The 22,040-nt window shown below is 38.4% G+C and overlaps 2 protein-coding genes across 2 annotated transcripts; one reads left to right on the top strand and one right to left on the bottom strand.

The window, feature by feature from the left end:
- The first annotated feature begins 663 nt into the window (after window positions 1-663).
- On the top strand, window positions 664-11,892 carry FAM169A (family with sequence similarity 169, member A). Its single transcript, XM_010189243.1, has 9 exons — window positions 664-769; window positions 1,665-1,844; window positions 3,285-3,413; window positions 4,672-4,826; window positions 6,369-6,423; window positions 6,781-6,919; window positions 8,998-9,163; window positions 10,003-10,209; window positions 11,350-11,892. Exons 1-9 carry the CDS (start codon window positions 664-666, stop codon window positions 11,890-11,892), a joined length of 1,680 nt encoding a protein of 559 aa, XP_010187545.1.
- Window positions 11,893-17,790: 5,898 nt separating this feature from the next.
- On the bottom strand, window positions 17,791-22,034 carry NSA2 (NSA2 ribosome biogenesis homolog (S. cerevisiae)). Its single transcript, XM_010189232.1, has 5 exons — window positions 21,929-22,034; window positions 20,727-20,877; window positions 20,214-20,393; window positions 18,856-19,048; window positions 17,791-17,877 (listed from the first exon to the last, which is right to left on the bottom strand). The coding sequence occupies exons 1-5, from the start codon at window positions 21,994-21,996 to the stop codon at window positions 17,810-17,812; spliced, it is 660 nt and encodes a 219-aa protein (XP_010187534.1). The 5' UTR covers window positions 21,997-22,034; the 3' UTR covers window positions 17,791-17,809.
- Between the last annotated feature and the right edge of the window lie 6 nt (window positions 22,035-22,040).

The following is a 22,040-nucleotide window of genomic DNA, read 5'->3' as shown; positions in this document are numbered from 1 at the left end:
CTTCACTTACAGTGGGCAGGACTTTTTCTCCTTGGTCCCTGTGTTGTGGGCCATCAACTTGAGAGCTGTGAGAGGAGAGGTTGCCAGTGAAGACTGAGGCAAAAAACTTGAGAACCTCAGCCTTCTCCTCGTCTGTTCACCACTGTTGCTCATCATGGGGGAACATTTTCTTCAACCTTCCTTTTCTGGTTGACATACCTGTAGAAGCCCTTCTTGTTTTTCTCAGCATCCCTTGCCAAGTTCAGCTCCAGTTGTGCTTTTGCCCTCCTGATCTCATCCGTGAACACCTGAGCAGCATCCCTGTACTCTTCTCAGGATACCTGTCCTTGCTTCCACTGCCTACGTAGTTCCATCTTGCCTTTTAGTTTAGCCAGCAGGTCTCGACTCATCCATGCTGGTCTCTTGCCTTCCTTGTCTGATTTCTTACACTTGAGGATCGAGAGCTCTTGCGTCCTATGGAAAACCTCCCTAAAGATCTGGCAGCTCCCTTCTGCTCCTTTGTCCTTAAGGGCCATTTCCCAGGGGTCCTATTGACCAATGAAGAGCTGGAAGTTGGCTTTCCTGAAATTCAAGGTCCTGACTATGCTTCTCGCATGACTCATACGCCTTAGGACGGTAAACTGCACCAGCGCGTGATTGCTACAGCCCAGACTGCCTCCAGTCATGACATTCCTGATTAGCTCACTCGCATTGGTGACCATCAGGTCCTATATCACTCTTACTCTCTGTAAGAAAGAGTGGTGGACCTTGACTCCCAGAGGTTACCCAAGTAATGTAACCTCCCTGCTCAAGTTTTCCTTGTTTGAAAAATAAAGATAGTTCATTGGCCTCAAAAGTACAATATTGCAAAGACTAACAGTGTTGTATAGACAACTCTATGCTCCTCTTTGGCCTTTTTAGAGGAAAGGACAGCTTTTTGGCATAGTTCAGACTGAATCTCATAATGAGAGCCGGAAAATGGATTTGGTAGTTGATGGACTATCTTAACACCATTATATGTCATCCCTTTGTCACCACTGAGTCCATAGCTCCCCTTTGAATCCTCTGATATTGAAGTACCTTTGTGTTGTGACAGTTTGTTTCATCTTTGTTTAATTATGGATAATGTGCTGTTTATGGGAGAATTCCATTGTAAAATGTCCCAGATTTTTTTGTGGTTTCATTTAAAAAATTTGAATTATTGTTTCGGTCTTTAACCAAGAGCTGAATTATAGAATTAGTATTTGTCCTGAGAAGTGATGTAACCTACATAAAAGTGCAATTCAATAATTTTGTCTCCTCCTCCCTCCTCTCTCTTTCAGCTTCATTTTTAGCATAGTTTTCCTATGAAAGTGAGTTTTCAAAATGACCCTTTCCTCTCTGTATCTGCTATTCTTTTGTGGTACTACAGACTTTTTCTAACATACCAATCTATTGATATATCTTGGCAACATTATGAAGCTTGCTCAAAGAGCCAATAAATGGCTGAGAGCAATTATTTATTTTCAGTTAATGTTCTACATTATTTTTATAATGTTTAATGTAATTTTATGTTACTTAGAAATCTATTGTTTGGTATAATTTTTATAAATTGTAAAAGTTTCTATTTTAATATGCTAAATCCATGCTGCAGCATCTTGGTGCTGAAGTACTGATTTATATTTTTTCCCTTCCTGTAATTTCAGGAAGTGTTTGTAGCTCTTACCGTAATCTGAGATACAGGCTGCCAGTGCTAGACACAATGTTTGTAAGAAGGAAACATCGTGGGAAAGACACTGGGCTACTCATTTTGGAAGACTTTGTGGATTCCTTTACTGAAGATCTTCTTGGCCTGCGCTACCCAATGACATCCTTCATGTACACAGGCAAGCTCTTTAACTTATTCTTCTAAGTTAATTTGTGCTTTCTTGACATGTCCAAGTGAGTGCTGTCATTCAAGCTCCATGTTTGTGTTTGCATCCTTAGTTTCTGTGTTAAATATTCTGCTTCTCAGTGAAGGCTAAAAATCCTGATTTGTTTAAGATAGTGATGTAGCTCCTGATTAGATTTTTTTAATCCTCTACATGAGATTATATTATTTGATCTCTGGCTTTCTGCCACTCTGAAGTTAACCACTGTGTCCCTCCCAAGCTTCTAGAATGGGCTGAGGTGTTTCTGTGTGGGATCTAATGTATATCGTCTTTTTAACACCTTTTTCTTGCTTGCACCTAAACCTCACAAGGTCATTTAATTAATGATTTTTAAGAACTTCTGGTCAAATGGACATACTGGGATAGGTTTTGTGTAAAGAAGGCACAGTTCTAATGCACAAGGGAAACACTTATGGCTCTTCCATTTCCAACCCAAGAGGGTTATATCATCTAGGAAATTACGCACATTCTGGAAATTAGGTTGTTTGGGACTGTGTTCAGGCAAGAAGCATATTTTCTTTGCCCTGTTTCTTAAGGTTTGTCTTGCTCTTAGACCATCTGCCAGGATTCCTTCTGTGAACATTTTCATCTGGCCTTCTTAACCACTAGAAATTTTCTGCTTTTCCAAGTACCACTGTCTGTTGTTGGATCTGACCAGACCTGGTTTGTTAGGCTTAAACCGGCAAACTGTCTTGAGCAGAGTTTAATTACTAATCCATTTCCCTGATCAAGGAATGATATGACAGGGATCTTGTCCACTGAGTTTATGCATCAGTAGTGAATTAGGTGAAAAATGGTAGTTTTCCTGGGAGCTGTTACAAAATAATGCCAAAGCATGCCTCTCCACATGGATATTTAGTATGTGTATTAGAAGAAGTGAGATGAAGGGACAGCAGAGAAGGAAATATTCCAGAAATGAACAGTGAATAGATGATAAACTGTGCAATGGTAATATGTTTGCATTCCCAAAGAGTGCTTTTCATAAGTGCCTATAGTAACATGGGGTGACAAAAATCACTTGACTATATCGTCAGCCTAAGAGCCCCTCCCATCCTGGGTTGAGTCTTGTTATTGGCAGGGACAGTGACAGAAGAAGTTATAAAACTCTCAAGTGAGTGCTTGGAGAAGAAGAAGATCCTATTCACCTTTGTTTGCAGTTTAAGATAATAATGGAAAGTGTTAAAACCTCCAGGAAGGATTTACTGAGGTAGGGTAAAGCAATATGATGTTTATTGCAGACACAACTGTTTTGTTGAACAGTTTTCTGTGATGGTTTATGTGTATAAGTGAAGATTGCAAATAAGAAATTAATCATATTTTGATTTGAGAAACTTTAAAAACTGAGGTACAACTGAGTATATAGTACATATAATATATTTTTCCTTGTTTATTCAGCTTGTAAGCAATATCTTGAGAAGTATCCTATGAATCATAGCTTTTTGTGGGAAGTGGAGGGTGCAGGACATTCTTTCCAGAGAAGATCTATTAACTCTGTAATGCAAAGAGAAAAGCTCAAAACTGCAGGTATGGATATTTTGCTTTTGTTTTCTGATATTTTAAAAAAAATGAACCATTGCTCCACAAGTACAACAGTGACTTCTGTGAACGCTGCCTATGGAGACTAGCAGAAAGATTATTTATCCTGACATCTGTGAGATCGTATTTGGAATGGTTAATTGTTTTATATGAGTACTATAACTTTCTGTTTCCCTGTTTCATATTTTAAATCTTAACAGCAGAAGCCTCACAGAAAGAAAATAAGAGTTGCCAGGTAGAGGATCATTTTCAGCAGTCTGCAGCAGTATCTGAAGCAAGTGGACAGAAAACTGTGCTAAAAACACTGCAAAGTGTAGGTACACAAACTGTTACCTCTTTTTATTGCTTTGTTAATTAAAAAGTATGAGGAATGCTTTTTGTGCATCTCATTATATATTGTGCAGACATGAGCCAATTCAGTTATAAAGACAAATACTTTTGTTACTTTTTGGGTAGATGTTATGCTTCCCAATGATGTAACAGTGATTACTAAGCTGGAGAGAATGAGGAAAAGTGTTTATAGAAGTGCACATTAACATCACAGTTGAATACAATGGAAAGTAGTTTGCATTCAGAGTTACACATTGTCCGTATAAAAGGACTGCAGCTTTCTTAGTACATATTTGAAATATCAACTGGATTTCAGCTGTATATGGATATATGAACATGAATATATTTGTCTCTGAATATTATGAAGCTGGTCCTTTATCTCATTTGTGGTCTCAGAATGAGCTTGAGAATGACTTATAGCTCTAAATACAGTGAACATGGATTTGTGTGCTTCAGGACCATAACCTACCCACTACTAAACCATGTGTCTAAGCATCTCATCAACCTGTCTTTTAAATATTAAATATCTTCAGAGATGGTGACTCGACCGCTTCCTTGGGCAGCCTTTTCCAATGCCTGATAACTGTTTCAGTGAATAAACCTTTCCTAATATCTAATAGGTACCCCACCTGGTGCAACTTGCAGTCATTTCCTCTTGTCCTGTCACTTGTTACTTGGAAGAAGAGACCGACCCTCCACTTCACTACAACCTCCTCCTCAGTCTCTTCTCCAGACTGAACACCCCCAGTTCCCTCAGCTGTTGTTCATAAGACTTGTGCTCCAGACCCTTCACCAGCTCTGTTGTCCTTCTTTGGACACATTCCAGTGCCTCAATGCCCTTCTTGTAGTGAGGGGCCTAAATCACAGGGGAAGAATCATTTCCCTGATCCTGCTTTTCATGCTATTTCTCATACAGGCCAGGCTGCCATTGACCTTCTTGGTTACCTGTGCACACTACTGGCTCATATTCTGTTGGCTATTGACCAGTTGGTACAGGTCCCTCTCTGCCAAGCAGCTTTCCAGCCGCTCATCCCCAAGCCAGTGGCATTGTATGAGATGGTTTTGACGCAAGTGCAGGACCTGACACTTGGCCTTGTTGAACCTCATACAATTGACTGCAGCCTATCAATCCAGCCTATCCAGATCCCTCTGCTGTCACACCCTCAAGCATGTCTACTCACTGCAAACTTACTGAGGGAGAACTCAGTCCCCTTGTCCGAGTCATTGATAAAGATGCTAAACAGAACTGGCCAGAACACTGAGCCCTGGGGAACACCACTTGTGACTGGCCTCCAACTGGATTTAAGTTCATGCACCGCCACTCTTTGGTCCTGGCCATCCAGCCAGTTTTTTACCCAGCAGAGAGTATGCCTGTCCAGGCCATGAGCAGGTCACTAACCATTTCCTCTTGGATCATGGGAGCTTTGTTCTGTTCCCCATCCCTGTCTTCTGGCTCAGGGGGCTGGGTACCCAGAGAACAGTTGACCTTGCTATTAAAGACTGAGACAAAGAAGGTGTTAAGTACCTCAGCCTTTTCCTCATACTTTGTCACTGTGGTTCCCCCTGCATCCAATAAAGGATGGAGATTCTCCTTGGCCCTCCTTTTGTTGTTAATATATCTATAGAAACATTTTTTTTAATCTTTCAAAGAGTTAGCCAATTTAAGTTCTAGTTGGGCTTTAGCCCTTCTAATTTTCCTCCCTGAGGATGACCTCACTTCATCCTTGCAGTCCTCCTGAGTTGGTTGCTCCTCCTTCCAAAGCTCACAGACCTTCCTCTTTTTTTTTTTTTTTGAGATCCAGCCAAAGCTCTTTGTTCAGCTAGGCCAGTTTTCTTCCTCACTGGATCATCTTTTTGTATATGGGGATGGCCTGCTCTTGTGCCTCCAGGATTTTCTTCTTGAAGAGTGCTCAGCCTCCCTGAGCATCTTTGCCCTTCAGGACTGCCTTTCTAGGGATTCTGTCAGCCAGCCTTCTAAACAGTCCAGAGTTGCTCTCCAGAAGTCCAAGGTGGCAATTCTGCTGACCCCGCTTCTTACTTTTGCAAGAATCAAATTCTGTCATTTCATGATCACTGTGCCCCAGGGATTCTTCACCCATTACATCACCCACAAAGCCTTCTCCGTTCACAAATGACATTGTCAACAGAGCGCCTTCCCTAGTTGGTTGACTCACCAGTTGTGTCAGGAGGTTATCTTCCACATGCTCCGGGAAACTCAGACTGTTTTGTTTTTGTTGTATTGTATTTGCAGCAGACATCTGGTAAGTTGAAGTTCCCCACAAGAACAAGGGCTAGTGATCATGAGACTTCTCCCTGTTGCTTGTAGAATATTTCATCTCTCTCTTCAGAAGTCTTATCTTTTATGTTGAGGCCAGAAGTAACATGCAGAAAAAATACTCATCCTTGTAATAAGTGTAATAATAATGAAAAAAAAATCTGAGAGACGAGATAGAAACATGTGAGTATCTTAAATTAAGAATGGTTGTAGCTGTTCTTCCACAGGATCATTACTATGAAATAGTGCTTTAGAAAGATGCAACCACAGATAGGGAGATGAAGGTGTCACAGTTCAGAAGATTTTGGAATAATATTAGCTTTGTTTTTGCTTCACAGCCTGATTCTCAAAAAGGTAAAGAATCAAGAGATGTCTATGCAAGAACATCTAAAGGTAAAAATAACCTTGATTATCAGTATTTTGATTACTGTGGATTAATAGGTTTAGCAGTCTCGTCTGCTGCTTTCAATCTTGGCATATTCATCTGCAAAGTATTTAAATAAATACAGCTTTCTCTAAGGTGCTGATTATCAACTCAAAACTTTTAGAGGACTCTGGATAAAAGTGTTACAAGTCTTGGTAAAAATATTATGACTGTGTATTAAAAAAAAAAAAGTACCACAATGAAGTGATGCTTTACTTGCAGTTTCTTTAATGAAATATTAGGGGGAGTGTGGAAATTATATGCAGATCTTAGACTGCATTTGTTCACTTGCATTTATTTTGTTGATTTGTTTGTTTTTTCCGAAGACCCTAAAATAGCTCCCGCTGCCAGTTGGGTGCAAGACAGTCATTTGAAACATCCCAGGATAGGAAAAAAGAGCCAGGAATCTAAACCTGAAACTTCCCAAGAAGTTGAGGAAAATACTCTTCCTGTATCAGAAAGCAGGTAGAGGAGCCCATATTTTGCTAATTTCTGGTTTTGTTGTTTGGGAAATCACAAACTACATTGCCTCATAGTGTGCTACTTGGTATTTCTTCTCCTTTCTCCCTACTTCACTTGCTTGATTTTAAAATTACTAAAAACAAAGCCTGATGTGAGAAAGAAAATTGAGACATCACCTGAAGAGTGATTGCATTAAAATGTAGTGTCTCTGAAAGGTCGGCAAATACTGGAAATGACAGTAGGAAAACAGTGAGAGTTGAGGGTGTTCTGTTACAGCTGAGTCTGCATGAAGGTGAAAACATCATACAGCATTATTTCTTGTGATGATATGGCTGAACATATATCCACAATGCTATGTGTGATCTTTGGAGAGGTGTCCCTTTCTGACCTTTAGTTATGGTGGCATATTGCAGTAAAATAAAGTCTGATTGTTTAGTTTGGGAGCTGGTTACTGCTTGTCACTTAGTAACAAGAGTTACAGGGAGCCACCTGTCTTCAAAGAAAGGCCCTTTGTTTAGACAAATTCTGATTTTAAGCCATCATATCCAAACTTAACATCCTGGAAAAAAAAAGAAAGTAGTTCCCAGTTTAAAGGATGTTATCCTGAGTAATAATTGTCAAATGGGTATGTGAAGAATTGTACCACTTGCATGCTGTAACAATTCATATAAAGACAGGGCCTGGAGTACTAATTTACACTGACTTTCATCTAGAAAGCAACTGTGGCTGTTTTAAATAAATTTATTTTTTGCACCTTCCTGTGTGTGAGTATATGCACACTCAGACAACCCTCCCTGAAGTCTCTCTCTCCCTCTAGCCTTCTCTTCCAAAACAATCTCTGCAACCCCAAAAACCTCTTTTGAAGACCTGAAAATAATCTGATTATTTTCTAGGAAGTCCCTCAGACTTGTTTGATTAGGTCTCTTTAATCTCTTTTAATCAAAATTAGCTCTTTTTTTGTTGTTGGATGTCTTTTGTGTGTGTTTCTTCACATGAAGCCAAGTTCTTCAGTTAGGTACAGCATAATTTTTGTTTAATTTGCTCTGTGGAACTACAGAGATACAGCACTCTGTCTTGCACTGTCAGAGTGCTGCCCTTAAGCTGATTTAGATAGGCCAAATGGCATGGTTTGATGCTGCCACAGGTTGAGAAATTCTGCCCTCTTGCTACTAATAATTGGCTAGTTGGTATCTGAGAGGACTAGCCTGTTATTGAATGTCAGTATTTTGGGACTTGCAAAATGAAGTCAGCAAGGTGCCACTGCTCCTCTGAACAGTATGTGTCTGTGAGCAGAGCTAAGGGGAATCCTGATGGCAACAGGGAAGGGTATCAGCTTGATTTTCTCCTTCCATGCACACTAACAAGTGTAGCAAAGTCTTCTGTCAGGCACTTTCTCCTGTGGAGTGCCTTCATCTCAAGGCTGGCACCTGGGATAAAAACTTTCATACTGCCTTTACTATGAGATAGTGAAGAAACTTTCTGCAAATCTATTGCATGTCCTATTTTCTTTGCTTTTATGCAGTACTTCGAGTTTATCTAAGTTCTAACTAAAAAAGGAGAACTGAATGTTTGAGATACTGCTACTACCCATCAGGCACATCAGAGCTTCCATCTTTAGCTATTTGCTAATTTATTCTCTAAGTGATTGAATCTTCTTCAGCCATGATGCGTTTATTGACTTGAATTCTTTTGTAGTCATGGTCTTTGTAATATATGTATATTTAACAATTATATAAATATATTTAAACTGTTTTTACAGAGGGGATAATAGAAATGGCTTCCTTTCTCACCCCTTTGTGGCTTCCAAACCTGTGATGGATTACTACTTGCTGAATTCAAAATAACAAATTTCTGACTTTTGTTCCCGTAATGGAAGTGCCAAAGCATTTCATCCTAGTTGATGGGTTTTTTCCCTGAGGAGTTAGCCGGTTTTAGATGTATTTAGTTTTCTGGAATATTTCCTGTGGCAAGTGTGAGATACAGCACTTGATAATTGGTCATGAAAGAGTTTCCCTGCTGAGATCACCACAATTGTGTATTAATCTAAAAATTTAAAGGATGTATGTTAATACCTGCTGCAGGGTGGAGCTTCCTGCACACACAGCTGAAGGTCTTGCTGAAGACTTGGAAGAAGTACCTGAGGAGGATAGTGTTGAGATGAATGAGGTAGCAGTTATTGAAAATAAGGGCCGGTCTGTATCAGAAGCAGAGCTACATGCATCGCCCCCTGAGAAACAGAGTGAGGAGGTGAGCTGAATGTGATAGCAATAGCGAATAAGTTTAGAGTACAACTACAGTTTCTGTTAAATATGATTGTTCTTGCCTTGATCCATGTGACTATCAACTCTGATTTTCATATCTATGCCTCATTGAGAAATGAATCTGAGAAGCTAGGTCTAGTATAAAATTAGTTTCAGCGAATATTCCATTTTACTGATTTTAAACGATAGAGTTCATAGGGTCTTCAGTAAGATAAATTTCTAGCTTGCCTACCAAACTAACTTTCTTAATTGGTTTCTTCTTCTCAAATATTCCAGAGGACTGGAATTTGTGGGGTTTTTTTAAAAGTTTCTTTCAAGAGGCCAATAGCTGGTATGATTCAGTGACTACTGTTGGCTCTTCTCCACTAAAAGCTTGCCTGCTTTGATGTTTAAATACAGCTTCTTATCTACAACTTTTTAATAACTTGAATTTAAATCTGAGTATCCTTTGTGGCTAGTGGTACCTCCAGAGTTTTATGTTCGTACTCATCTGTGATAAAGTGGATCTTACAGTATGCTGGGTTCAAGGAAATACTGTAGCATGTATGCTTGTGAAATGCATTAGAATGGTTTGGTTTGACTCCTAATAGTGTAAGTTATGGTCAGGAATTTAGTGCAGTTAAGTTAGCTACTCTGCATTAAGCTCTGCCTTCTTAGTATGCGTTTCTAGGTACATGAGCTATCTGCCTTTCTGCAAATTTAGATCACAGATGTGCTCACTAGTGTTGGGGAACAATGACTGGGCATAATCTTGACTTAGAAATGTGTTTTGGTGTGGGGTTTTTTTGTGTTTGGTTGGTTGTTTTTGTTGTTTTTTTTTTTTAGGAAACTCCATCAGAACCTCTTAATGGTGAGGTCACAGAAAAAACTGGTAAGACTTCACTTACAGCTGAAGAGGAAACAGCAAATGAAGTTCCTGTTGGTGAATCAAAATTGCAGTCTGAGAGTCAAGGAGAAGAACCCCTAACACTGTTTGTTCCAGTAATTCTTGAATCTGCAGCAAAACCTTCAGAAGACACTGCATCAGAGAAGGTGAGAGAATTGAAACAAAACATGAAGTCATCTTTCCTTCATACCTTGCTGTTTTTGCTTTTGTTGAGTAACAGATAGAAAGTGACCCCTACGATCATACGAAATATGAATACCTGAAAGGTATTCCGGTACCTGAAAGGTGCCTGTAAGAAATCTGGCAAAGAGCTGTTCACTAGAGTAGTGATAGTAGTAATAAGATGAAGGGTAATGGTTTTGAACTAGAAAAGGGTAGATTTAGGTTGGATATTAGGAAAAAGTTCTTCAATATGAGCCTGGTAGATCACTAGAACAGGTTGCCCAGACAGGTGGTGGAGGCCCCATCCCTGGAGCTATTCAAAGTCAGGCTTGATGGGGCTCTGAGCAACTTGATCTAGTGACATTGTTCCTGCTCACTGCAGGGGAGTTAGACTAGATGACCTTTAAAGGTCCCTTCTAACCCAAACCATTCTATGATTCTATGACATTCTTGGGAGAAGCAATTACTAGGCCAGATTATGTAAATCCATAACCAGAATACACTAATGTTTCTGTTTTAAATAGCAGAAGTGGGGCATATATGCATGTGATACCAAAAAGAAAGGTATTTTGCTCCAGTTTGCCTTGGCAGTAATGAAACAGCTTTTCTCACTAAGATATTAGTTGGATATGAGTAAAAAGCCACATCCTTATTTTGTCTAGTAATTCTGCCTTGACGAAGTGTACAATAAATTAATTACTGGTAAAATACCCTTCTAGAATAAAAATACCCTTCTACAACACAGATTTTGCTGGTTTTTGTTTATAGTGCAAAAGCAGATTGTTATATGCTGGCAAAATGATAACTGTGTATGTCTAAAATAAAAAGTAGTTTATTTTTTTCCCTGGGAATAATTTCAGAATGTTTTTACTGTATCTGAATATTCCTTTGAATAATTTTAATTTGAAAATTGGAGATCAACTCTGGATATCAAATGCCATTCATCAAATAGTCTTGTGAATGAAAGGATGAAAGGACTGGTTTGTTTACTGTACAGGTAGTAATAAAAAATGCTGAATGCCAAAATATCCTCTGAGATTGCTAGCTAGGGGCAGTAGTTGTTCCACCTCTTGTATGTTCAATTAATTGTCCCTTTGGTTGTTTTGGCACCCCTCCCCCTGCAGGTTTTAAATGCAAATGATTCAGAAGTGCTGACTGAAGAAAGTACATTAGTAGAGGAGGTCACTGAAGAACAGCAAGACCCTGAAAAGACCATCACTGAAGATGCAGCTGCTCTAGCATTGAAGGAAGAGCCTTCTGACAATTGCCTGCCCAACTCTATGGTAATCGAAGCAGCAGCAGAATCTGCTTCTGAAAACATATTGCCCAAAACAGCTTCCTCACTGGAAGATCAAAATGAGGAGGCAGGACACAACTCGCAGGAGGCCCCTGTTACCTTGACTCAGAGTTCTTTAATAGTGGTTGAACTTGAGGGTGTTCCTTTTCAGCAGGCTTCTGCACAGGAAGGACAGAAGAACCAGTTGGAAGAACACTTGGAAGAATCTGTTGAGGTTAATGATCAGTACATGCAGACAACAGTGGAGCGGGCTGCTGACAGCAGCTCTGAGGAAGCAGAAATTGAGGTACCCATTGTGGATCGGAGAAACCTGCGAAGAAAGACCAAAGGCTACAAAGGTCCACCCAAGAAAAAAGGAAAGCTAGCTTAAAAATAAAATATTGATTGTTAATTCATTTATTTATAAGACAGTTATTTTGTGTAAAACACTAGGATGTAACTAAGCTATATGGGACATGGAACACATATGTTTAAAATTCTGGGTTGGACTTCTTCTTAAGATTCATCACCTTTCCTCAAGTTTCCTTAAATTTAACTACTAGACATTGAGCATTGTCAGAGTATGAAAGTAAATATATCCTGGCCCTATCAAGGTTCATTAAATTCCCATAGACTTCCAAGAGGCCAGACATCACTCTAGCATATTTTTTTAGAAACTTTGTTCCCTACTGTGGAGAGAAACAGAACAAGAAAAATGCTTCCTCACTTCTTGGTCCTTTCCCATGGATTTTTTTTGCAGTTGATGTTAAAAGGATGTAAGATTCTGTAATTCAAGGTCTCAAAATACACAAGAAGGAATAACTCGGTAGTTCAGAACAGCAGAAGGAGCATCTGTCTTTCATGAGAACCACTTGAAACAGCTGAGTCAGTAGAAACCTGGTCAGTGTAGTGTCTGCTATAGCGCACTCTGATAATGAAGTGTAAGGAGTTTATGTAAGGAGTAAGAGATGCCTACATACTAAAATACTTGTAACTTCCAAAGTGAGCATCTTGATAAGCCTAAGTTTTTCCAGAATGTATCAAGTGTAGAGTCCAGTACGGAATAGAGACAAAACTGCCTTCCTAACTGCTTGGATGTGTTGAGTGGATACTTGATTACTTGTTACATGACAGGGAAAGGATATGGTAACTTTTGATCTCATTTTGGTCTGAATGGAAGCAATGCTTTGTGTTTTCCAAATACTCAGCTGGTGCTGTGGTGTCACTATTAAAATACTGTGACTGCCAGGTGTGTGACTCCTGTGAGACTTGGCATTTGAGGTGGTTGTGATATTCCTTAATGTGAATATTAATGGAAGTTTCAGCAAGAGCTTGTTTGCCAAACTTCTGTGCCTTTAGGAGTTGGCAGCTGGTTGCTTGCAAATACTTCTGATTCCTACTTTCCTCTTCTAACTTGAGTGTAATCCTTGGGATGGTAGCTTCCCATTTCACAGGTTTTCTTAAAAGTGCAACCAAACCTGCTGTATGCAAACAGAAACAAAACCAGGCTTTTCATGTATGTTACCCTTCAGAGATTCTCCTGGCAAACCATGTATTTAACTTAGTTTGTGACACATACAGTAAGTTACTCCTTAGTTTGTGCTCCTCCTGTAATGAGAGAACTCTGGAATAAGAAAGAGCAATGGTTCTAAGAACAGGAAATCACACTGACATTGGTCCTGTTGTATGTCTTTTCTGAGATAAGTGAACTAGTCTCCCACTGTGTCTCAAAGTTACTAGAAATTGCTGTTGGACTTCTGAGTCCAAGGTTCACTTGAATATTTGCAATTCTGTCTTAATTTTTATCCCTCTATGAAGCTAATGTAGGAATCTGGTTTTGGATTTTATGCTTATACAGCTTAGCTGTATTTATAAGATATTTTAACTGTATAAGATACACTGGTACTATTCCTTTCAGCTGATGAAGTACTACAGTCCTACAGTCCTTTCTAATCTGCTAAGAGCAGTTTATTGGGGGAAAGAAAAAGCAATTTTTAAGAAACATGTATTACCTGAACTTTAGAGTCGGGGTGCATGCAATTACTGTGTTACATCTGGGTTTCTTGAACTATTGCACATAGCTGTAAATTCCTATCAATATTCATACAGGTACTCCTTATGAACCCTATGCCTGATAAATATTCAAGGTCTTTTATGATTGATTGTATGCATGCTCAAGTGAACCTTCAGCATTTCTAAAACTAATCAAGCCGTTTCTATAAAGTGCATGAGACAAAACTTCTGTATGGCTTCTCTTTTAGTGCTAAGATTTATTGTGGGGAAGAAAAAACGTGACTAGAAAACTATCGCATTGCTATGAATTTGGGATTTGTGAAGGCTGGTGGCTTAAAGGGTGGTTGTATACAGTGTATTGTGACTCATCTTTCATTTTTAGAGCAAGCTTTACTGAAGATTAATCTGCTGAATACTTCAATTAATACAAATGTATCCACTTTCAAAAAGCTTAGGATTTTTTTTTTCACATAAAAAGTGAGTGCCATTTATTTAAATAACTTCCAGGTGGATTTTTTATACATATATTTATCACTTGTATTCCCTGTGTGGTTGGAAAGCAGTGTTTGTGAGAAGGTGATGTCACTCATCTGGCTTCTACGTTTCATGCCTAAGTTGGAACTGATTTCGATTAGTACCTTTCTTTTAAGAGATCTGCATATTGAATACCTAAATATTACAACAGGGTTATTAGATTAGGTAAGTCTTGGTTTCTGTTGAGAACAGTCAGGTTTCTGATCCCATTTCAATGAGTCATTTTTAAATACTGAACCTAAGTTCATGTCTTTAAGTTTACTCTTGAGTTAGATACCTCTGTAAATCTGGGGTACTTAAGACTGATGGCCAGATTGTTACCTACTGAGCATGAACAGTTGGGGTGCAAATAGCTATTCTCATAACCAGTACAGTCTTGAAAACTGGTTGTTCTAATTATGGTCACTGCAGTACTATGAACTAAAGGACACAGTTTATTTCTGTAACAAATTCTCTGCCATCAATCATATTTCAGTAAATGCAGAGTAGCAAAATCAAAATACTGACTTTAAATAGTAGTTTTTATTGCTGTACTGATTGCCCTATTAAAACAATAGTTCAATATTTTGAATCTTCTGTTACGTTAACAAAAGGGAACGCATCTGACAACTATATTGACAGAAATGTTTTACCTTGGGAAAACCAGCATTTTTTAGGCATGGTTGATTGTTTTTTTTGATCTGTTAACTGTCTTATTACCATCAAACTAATTTTTAAGATCTTATTGCACCAGCAACCAATTATGAAAACATCAACTTTCTACAAGTTTGTACCAAATGTTATTACAATGTGCTGTGGACCTATGTGTACAGTGAAAGCAAGCAGTATTATTTTTGAGCATTATTTGTTCTAAGAATAGACTTTAAAGAACATTAATTTGTGACTTCAGCCTTCCACTTAAATGGTAAATGAGTTTGTATTTGAATCTGGTATTTGTTCAAATGTCTCTGTTGTGCTGCTTCTAATCTTTAACAGGATTTGCTTTGCTTCTCCCACATTCTTTTGGTCTATTTTAATTTCATGCAGAATACTTGTTTGCTGTTCTCATGTTTTGTAGCCCTTTACACGAACATGTATACGTGTCTTATTTTGAAAGTACTTTTAACTTACTTGAAATGATGTCTGACCTTGGTTTGTTGCTTTCTTATACCATTTCATTTGTGGATGTTAGTAATCAAATAGATCATTTATAATGTCATCAATGATACTGAGTTAATCATAGCAAGAAATAGGCCTAAGTGTCAATTTCTCTCCTTTAAGTGACCATTCTAAAATCTTATTTACAAGGGGATACAAATTTAGACTTATTTTCACAAATGTGGTGGTAGATGTTTTCTAAACTAGTGATACTCTGTTTATAAATCTTATGAAAGATGTGTTGCTATTCTAGAGTATTGTAATTAAGTCTTGTTACAGTGTTAGTTTTTCCTTTTTTTTTAGTACTGTCTTGTCTGCTTTTGAAATGTTTTGAAGTAGGAATTAAACTTATATTTTGTGATTAATTTTTCTTTGTTTTTAGTATTTTGAGTCCTTTCTGCTATACAGGAAGCATGTTTTAAAGTGGTTCAGTTCACTAGAAATAGCATAATTTTACAATCTGTCTGCTACCAAAGAACTTTAAAAGCTCAAAGATTATTAATTGAAAATTCTTTTATCAATTAAAATAATTTCCTGTACTTAGCTTATTGATCAGACTTTTAAGAAAAAAAGCTGTAGAACAGGCTCTTCTGAATGTTACAGCATGCATTCTGCCATCTACATCTTGCATAGTTGGTGTAAACTTAGCAGTTATTAACATCATCTGCTATAGAGAAGCCAACTAGAAATGCTGTAACACACTCCCTACAGTGTGGTACATTAAAATGTCTTAAATGCAACAATTGTATTATTCAGCCAGTAAGTAATGTATTTATAGCACAAAATGTAAATGTTCTTGAGATAGCTGTAGAAAATTGTTTGTTTGTGTTAACATGCAGTAAAAAGTAAAGCAACATGAACTTAAACAGAGCCTTATCTGTTTTGACAAAATGCCCTCTCTCCAAGCAAATGACTTACTGGCCTGTGACCCTCTCTTAGTTTCAAATCACTTGTCACTACATAGAGAAGTATAAATCATAGTAAGTTAAGTCTAGACTAGTGCAATATGTTAAACTAACAAAATAGCCTGTAAGAGAAGACAATTTCTGTATAGTTAAAGTACTGCCACTATTAGATAGTGTAAGAGAAGTTAGTCATGAAGATGACTAATGGATTGGAGCACATGTCATACAAGAGGTTGAGAGCTGCAACTGTTCAGTGTGGGCATGAGAAAACTCAAGAGGATCTTGCCTCATGTACAAATACCTAGTGGGAGAATATAAAGATGATGGAACAAACTGGAATACTAGAAATTCTATTTATCCCAAGAGGTCCCTCCCAACCTTAACTACTTTGTGATTCTGTAAACTGCTACTCAACCTGCTTATTGCTTGTGTGACCACCTGTAGTCTTAAATGTTTGTTTATGCAAAAAGCTTCAAGACAAACCTATTCATTCTGGTTTCTGAAATATCTAGGAGTTTTGTTTCAAAGTTCCCCTTTCACAATGTTGAGGGGTTACGAGGGCCCTCATGAACTGGAGAAAACTTATATAACAATTTGACTTGGAATTTGTGTTAAAAGATCCTTGGCTTGAAGTGAACTTTGTGTACTTTGACCTCATTAATGTTTATAAATTTGTAAAGGGTGAGTGTCAGGAGGAAGGAGCCAGGCTCTTCTCAGTGACAGCCAATGACAGGACAAGGGGCAAGGGGAGCAAGCTGGAGCATAGGAGGTTCAACCTGGACACGAGGAAAAATGTTTTCACTGTGAGGGTGACAGAGCATTGAACAGGCTGCCCAGAGAGGTTGTGGAGTCTCCTCTGGAGACATTCAAAACCCCCCTGGACACGTTGCTGTGTGACCCAGTCTAGGTGATCCTGCTCTGGCAGGGGGGTTGGACTGGGTGATCTTTTGAGGTCCTTTCCAACTTGCAGTATTCTGTGAAAATATCTACAAGTAGTTGTAGTATCAGGGCTGTCACACCATTCTTAAATTTCACGTCTTAAAACCTCTACAACTTCATAAATTTAACTGTTGTTCTCTTGCCTAGAACCACAGTGCTATACTCTCCAGCCCTTACTCTTTCCATTAATGCAGTCATGGAGGCAGAGAAAGACATGAGATAATAGAGGGGTGGAGAAAAATAATTTTCCTGCTGCCCTCCTAGTTATCTTCCCCCACTACATCCTCGTGGTGCTAATTTGTTCTCAAGCCCATGCTTCTGTAGAGGTAAGTATCAAACTGAGCAGCTGCATTCTTCCAGCTCTTCTGCTTTCCCAGAAACACAGTACAAGTTAGTATGTTCCTCTGTACCTTTAGCTATTACAGTAGGCCATCTTTGGACATAGCAGCTGTACTTCCCATCACTAGGAATGTGACCTAAATTAAATATTTATATAAATTATCTAAGCCAGGAAACTGCTACTGTAAGAACACCAAGAAGGCTGAGATCAAACCATACCACATTAACAAAATGTGAAAATTGAATCAATTTATTTGAACAGTGTTCAGCTGAGCAAACATAGTAAATACAAAATCCAGAGCTGTCGTTTCCAGCATGTTTAAGCTCCTCACCAGCTTGTAGGGTCAATGGTCTTGAGTGGTTGGTGGTTTCAGAGATCTTGCACACTTGCTGAAACTGCACTGATGGGGCCACGTCAATTGCTTAGTATCAAATTGCAACTTAAACAAGCAGAACTGCATTAATACAGCCATCATTTTCTGGATTGTTTGTTACTTGTGCATATTTCCCTAAAAAGAAAAGGGAATTAAATGTCTTCAAAAGCTTACAGTAGTTCATATAATAAATTCAAATCTTCTATGTTTGCAAGTTCAATCCACAAGTCTTTCTAAAAGTGTAGGAAATTCCTGAACTGAAATGCATTTTGAAATCTAAATCTACCTTCTGCTTTATGTATAAATATATATATATGTATGTAAATTTGTACAGGGCAAGCGTCAGGAGGAAGGAGCCAGGCTCTTCTCAGTGACAGCCAATGACAGGACAAGGGGCAATGGGTGCAAGCTGGAGCATAGGAGGTTCAACCTGAATATAAGCAAAAACTTTTTACTGTAAGGGTGACAGAGCACTGGACCAGGCTGCCCAGAGAGGTTGTGGAGTCTCCTTCTCTGGAGACATTCAAAACCCACCTGGACACGTTGCTGTGTGACCCAGTCTAGGTGATCCTGCTCTGGCAGGGAGGTTGGACTGGATGATCTATCGAGGTCCCTTTCAACTCCTAATATTCTGGGATTCTGTGATTCAAGCTGTTTTTGTAAATGGATTATTTAAGAGTTCTGGGTAATTAAAAAAAAATAATTCATAGGTTCTGCTATAGTCCAAGTTAAACTCTCTATTAAAAGACGTTAGCCTGATCCTAGGAAGATACTTCCTCACAGAACTCCCACTGAAAACAATAGTTGTTCACAGTTCACTGGCTTAGGTCTTTACAGACTTGTAGCATTGCTTGATCTGAGACATAGGCAAGCAAGCTGTATTTGTTCTGGACTTCACCTTATTTGATTTTAAAAGTGTCAATAGAAAGCGTAAAATTAAAACTTACAACTTGCATTTTTAGAGCTGCCTAGTTTCTGCTACACCCCAAACCTAACATTTAACAGTGGATCAATTAGGACAATTTATAGCAAGTGGTCTTAACAATACATCAGGTAATGAAGATTTAAAACTTTTTAAAGTAGTTCTGCAGTATAGCTAGTTTAACTACTTACCCCAGATAACTTTGCCCCCTTGTGTTACAAGGCCAAGCTCGCTCACGTTCACTTCAATGACGGTACCCTTGGTAATTACACCCAGTGTTGTATACAAAGGAGACGAAGGATTCTTTTTTACACCAAGGATAGGTAGGCAAAAAGTAGCTTTAAGCTCTGGATGCGTCACATGTGCCTTCTTGAAACGTAAGCCCTGTGGCAGAAAGGGTGTTAGAACAAGCTGATACTTGCTTTAAGCCCTCACAACAAATCTAGGTTAACACTTTCAGCATTATGTCCTCAGCTTTTTATGTTTTGAGAGACTGGGAAGAATGAAACAACCTAGAATACAGACTGCTGTCTGCCTACTATAGAATTCCAGATTTGTTTAAAAGGATGATTAATGACAAGATAAAGCTTTCCATTTATCTTTTCAGCATACCAGTTTTTAACAGTAGTACAAGAAGAGTATGTGCTACCTCAGATGGCTACTGTCCCATGAAGTTATTAGACATTTCTGGTAATGCATTTAACAGTGCTATTGGTTTTTAAGACTAGAATTTTTTCCTTTACTCTTGTAAAACTGAAAAACCTTACACATATTGTAAAACAGAAAATAACTATCTCTTAGAGCACTTCTACCTAGCAACCTGTGCTTCATAAAGGGTACTATACTATGAAGTAACATAATTTCTTCTGTGTCAAAAATAATCTATGCAAGGCTTCTGTCTTAAGATAATTCATCAAAATATTAATGAGGTATGATCCAACAAGCAGTTGGATCCAGTGATTCTATTTATTCTTGTGAGGAAACAGGAGCAGATATTAATAGAAAAACTACACTGCCCCAGTGAAGGTAATTGTTTCTCTTGTGCAGTGCTGAGCTGCTAGAGCCCAAGCACCATTCCTGCAGCTGCGTAAGAAAAGGTCAGGCTAGAGGCACAGCATTTCCCTTGCATACTGTTATGACTGCTTCAAGCTGACTTAGCAAGCCAGGAGTTCTGGAGTCCTAGAAGAGAGTTGGCTTCTGTAGCTGACAGAATCACAGCAAGTTGAAAAGGAAGCCTCTAACTTTAAAAGCTACTTAGAGTGTCTTTGCTAAAGACCTTCTTGAGCTAATTTAAGTAACTATAAGTTACTAGCATCATCTGAATTATGGGATTAAGAGCAGAGATTTCAACGCAGACTCTGACTGCAGGGGTGTCTGCCCACCCTCAGGCTATTCTACATTTAGATTTCTGCAAGGAAATTAATAGGAATGTTCTACATCAGTAGTAACAGTGTATTAACATAGAAGGAAGTTTCCTTGTCACAGGAATTGAAAGCAGTACATCAAAAGAACTATTATTTAAACATTCTTTAAAGCTCAAGAGTATTACCATTGGTCGAATGAATCGTTCATATTTAGGAGGCTTCCTAGTGAAGCCATCTCCAACAAAACAAACTTTTGTAACCATTCTCTTCCAAGCCTTCTTCTTTCTTTTTCCTGTATGAATTACTTTTAAAACTTCTGTTTCTCCTTGTGCACGGACCTTTGGCAGAGGAACCTCCCATTTCCCCTGGAAAGGGGGAAAAAGAAAAAGTCAACAGTCTTACATGCTGTATTAAATGAAAGGGGACAAAGAAAGCACAAATTTTTTCCCTAAAGAGTAGTGGTATAACATATACAACTCATAGTTGCCTATTTTAACTGGCATTTAAAGTGATGAAGATAAAGATATTGCATATGCTTACTTTGTCCTAGATTGTTGAGTTATGCAAGGTTTCAGGTTTTGCACAGTATCAGTATTTAGACTTCGCTAGCAGGCTCTAAGTCCCCTGAGCATCAGCACCACAAAGTGGACTTTGTCACAAGTAATAATAAGTATCTGAATTTTAATACAGTTACTTACAGCTTTTTCTTTTCTTTTTTGCTTGATCATGTTAGAGAGAACCTTAGCCCGGGACTGGCCCTCTCTGTCCAGCAGGTATGCTGGTACAGCTCCTTTAGGTGTTTCTTCATCATTCTTTTGCTTTGTATTTCTCTTTTCATGCATTTTAATGCTGCAAGGAAAGAACACAAGTATCAAAAGTAGAAAAAAAGGCTCATTTTTAGATCATTGATACATCCTTTTAACTTAGCTTCTACCTGCTCAAAATTTTCTTTTAACAGAGATATTTGTAAACAAGTATATATTTACATTTAAGGAATAATCCTAAATAATTTTCAAGGTAAACTAGTAATTTCACTTAATGTAACAACTCACAGACTGTACAGTGCATAAAAGCTTGTCAATTCCTGTCAAGACAGTCACATAAGACATGCATCTTATTAAGGAATTTTTGAATGACAAAACAAGCAGGCAAGCACTTTGAGAGACAGTAGCCTTCCTGACATAAAAACTTCTCTTCTGCTACTCTTCTGAGATTTGATGGCAATGCTTACCAATCTACAGAACATTGGTGTGTAAAAGGGGTCATGTTTCATTAATACTGAGACCATTTATGAAAAAAAAAATGACCCACAAACGAGTTAACAAACCTAACACCTTTATAAGTAGCAGAGGAAAATAACTGTCTACACTTGGAAAACAACACAAACAACATGATGGATTAACAGTAAATTCATTAGCAATAAAAAGTATTGCTAATAGCTTTGACTTCAAATTCTGAGTAACACAGAAAATTTTCAGCAAAATGCTTTTGTTTATCTATGCTTGATATTGTAACTTATCCTGAAAGACATACCTCATGTTCTGCTCACTATGTTACAGTACTTTATCTTTTAAAAAAACCTTCTCAAAATGCCTGCTACATCTTGCTACACTAATGCAGCAGTTAATGTAAAAGTCCTACATAAATGCATTCATATTTTTATCACAATTACACAAGTCACTACTATAGCTAACGCTTATCTGAAGGAATGCTTTTAGGAGCAGAACGGTTAACATCCAGGAAGTCAGAAATGCCCTCGCTGTCGCAAAACCCACTTTTTCCTACAACCTGGCCGCCATTTAAAAGTATAATGTATAATCCAGGTAATAAGTAGTTTTTTGTAATGGTATCAAGGTCTCATCTCAGGCCAGGATGACTGGACGGCACCATGGCTACTCACGTCTTCTTCATCTGTATTTTCTCGGCGTGCCGCTGCTTGTGGTAGAGCTTGGCCTTCAGCCCGATCATCTTCTTGGCCTTCCGCGACCGCTCGTGAGCCTCGCGGCCCTCCT

The sequence above is a fragment of the Mesitornis unicolor genome, unplaced genomic scaffold, assembly GCF_000695765.1.
Source record: "Mesitornis unicolor isolate BGI_N332 unplaced genomic scaffold, ASM69576v1 scaffold7460, whole genome shotgun sequence".
In the NCBI taxonomy this organism is placed as follows: Eukaryota; Metazoa; Chordata; class Aves; order Mesitornithiformes; family Mesitornithidae; genus Mesitornis; species Mesitornis unicolor.
The sequence above is the reverse complement of the archived record's forward strand: the minus strand, read 5'-3'. Positions and strand labels throughout refer to the sequence as shown.

What these genes read in the sequence shown, in the direction of transcription:
- FAM169A (XM_010189243.1), top strand. Translation starts at nt 664, where the DNA reads ATGACATTCCTGATTAGCTCACTCGCATTGGTGACCATCAGGTCCTAT. An exon ending in AGAAAAGCTCAAAACTGCAG is followed by an intron (nt 3,414 to 4,671) that starts GTATGGATATTT and finishes TTTCTCATACAG; the next exon opens with GCCAGGCTGCCATTGACCTT. An exon ending in CTTCCTGTATCAGAAAGCAG is followed by an intron (nt 6,920 to 8,997) that starts GTAGAGGAGCCC and finishes TACCTGCTGCAG; the next exon opens with GGTGGAGCTTCCTGCACACA.
- NSA2 (XM_010189232.1), bottom strand. Translation starts at nt 21,996, where the DNA reads ATGATCGGGCTGAAGGCCAAGCTCTACCACAAGCAGCGGCACGCCGAG. An exon ending in AAAATACAGATGAAGAAGAC is followed by an intron (nt 20,878 to 21,928) that starts GTGAGTAGCCAT and finishes CTTTCCTTGCAG; the next exon opens with CATTAAAATGCATGAAAAGA. An exon ending in AACGATTCATTCGACCAATG is followed by an intron (nt 19,049 to 20,213) that starts GTAATACTCTTG and finishes TTTCTGCCACAG; the next exon opens with GGCTTACGTTTCAAGAAGGC.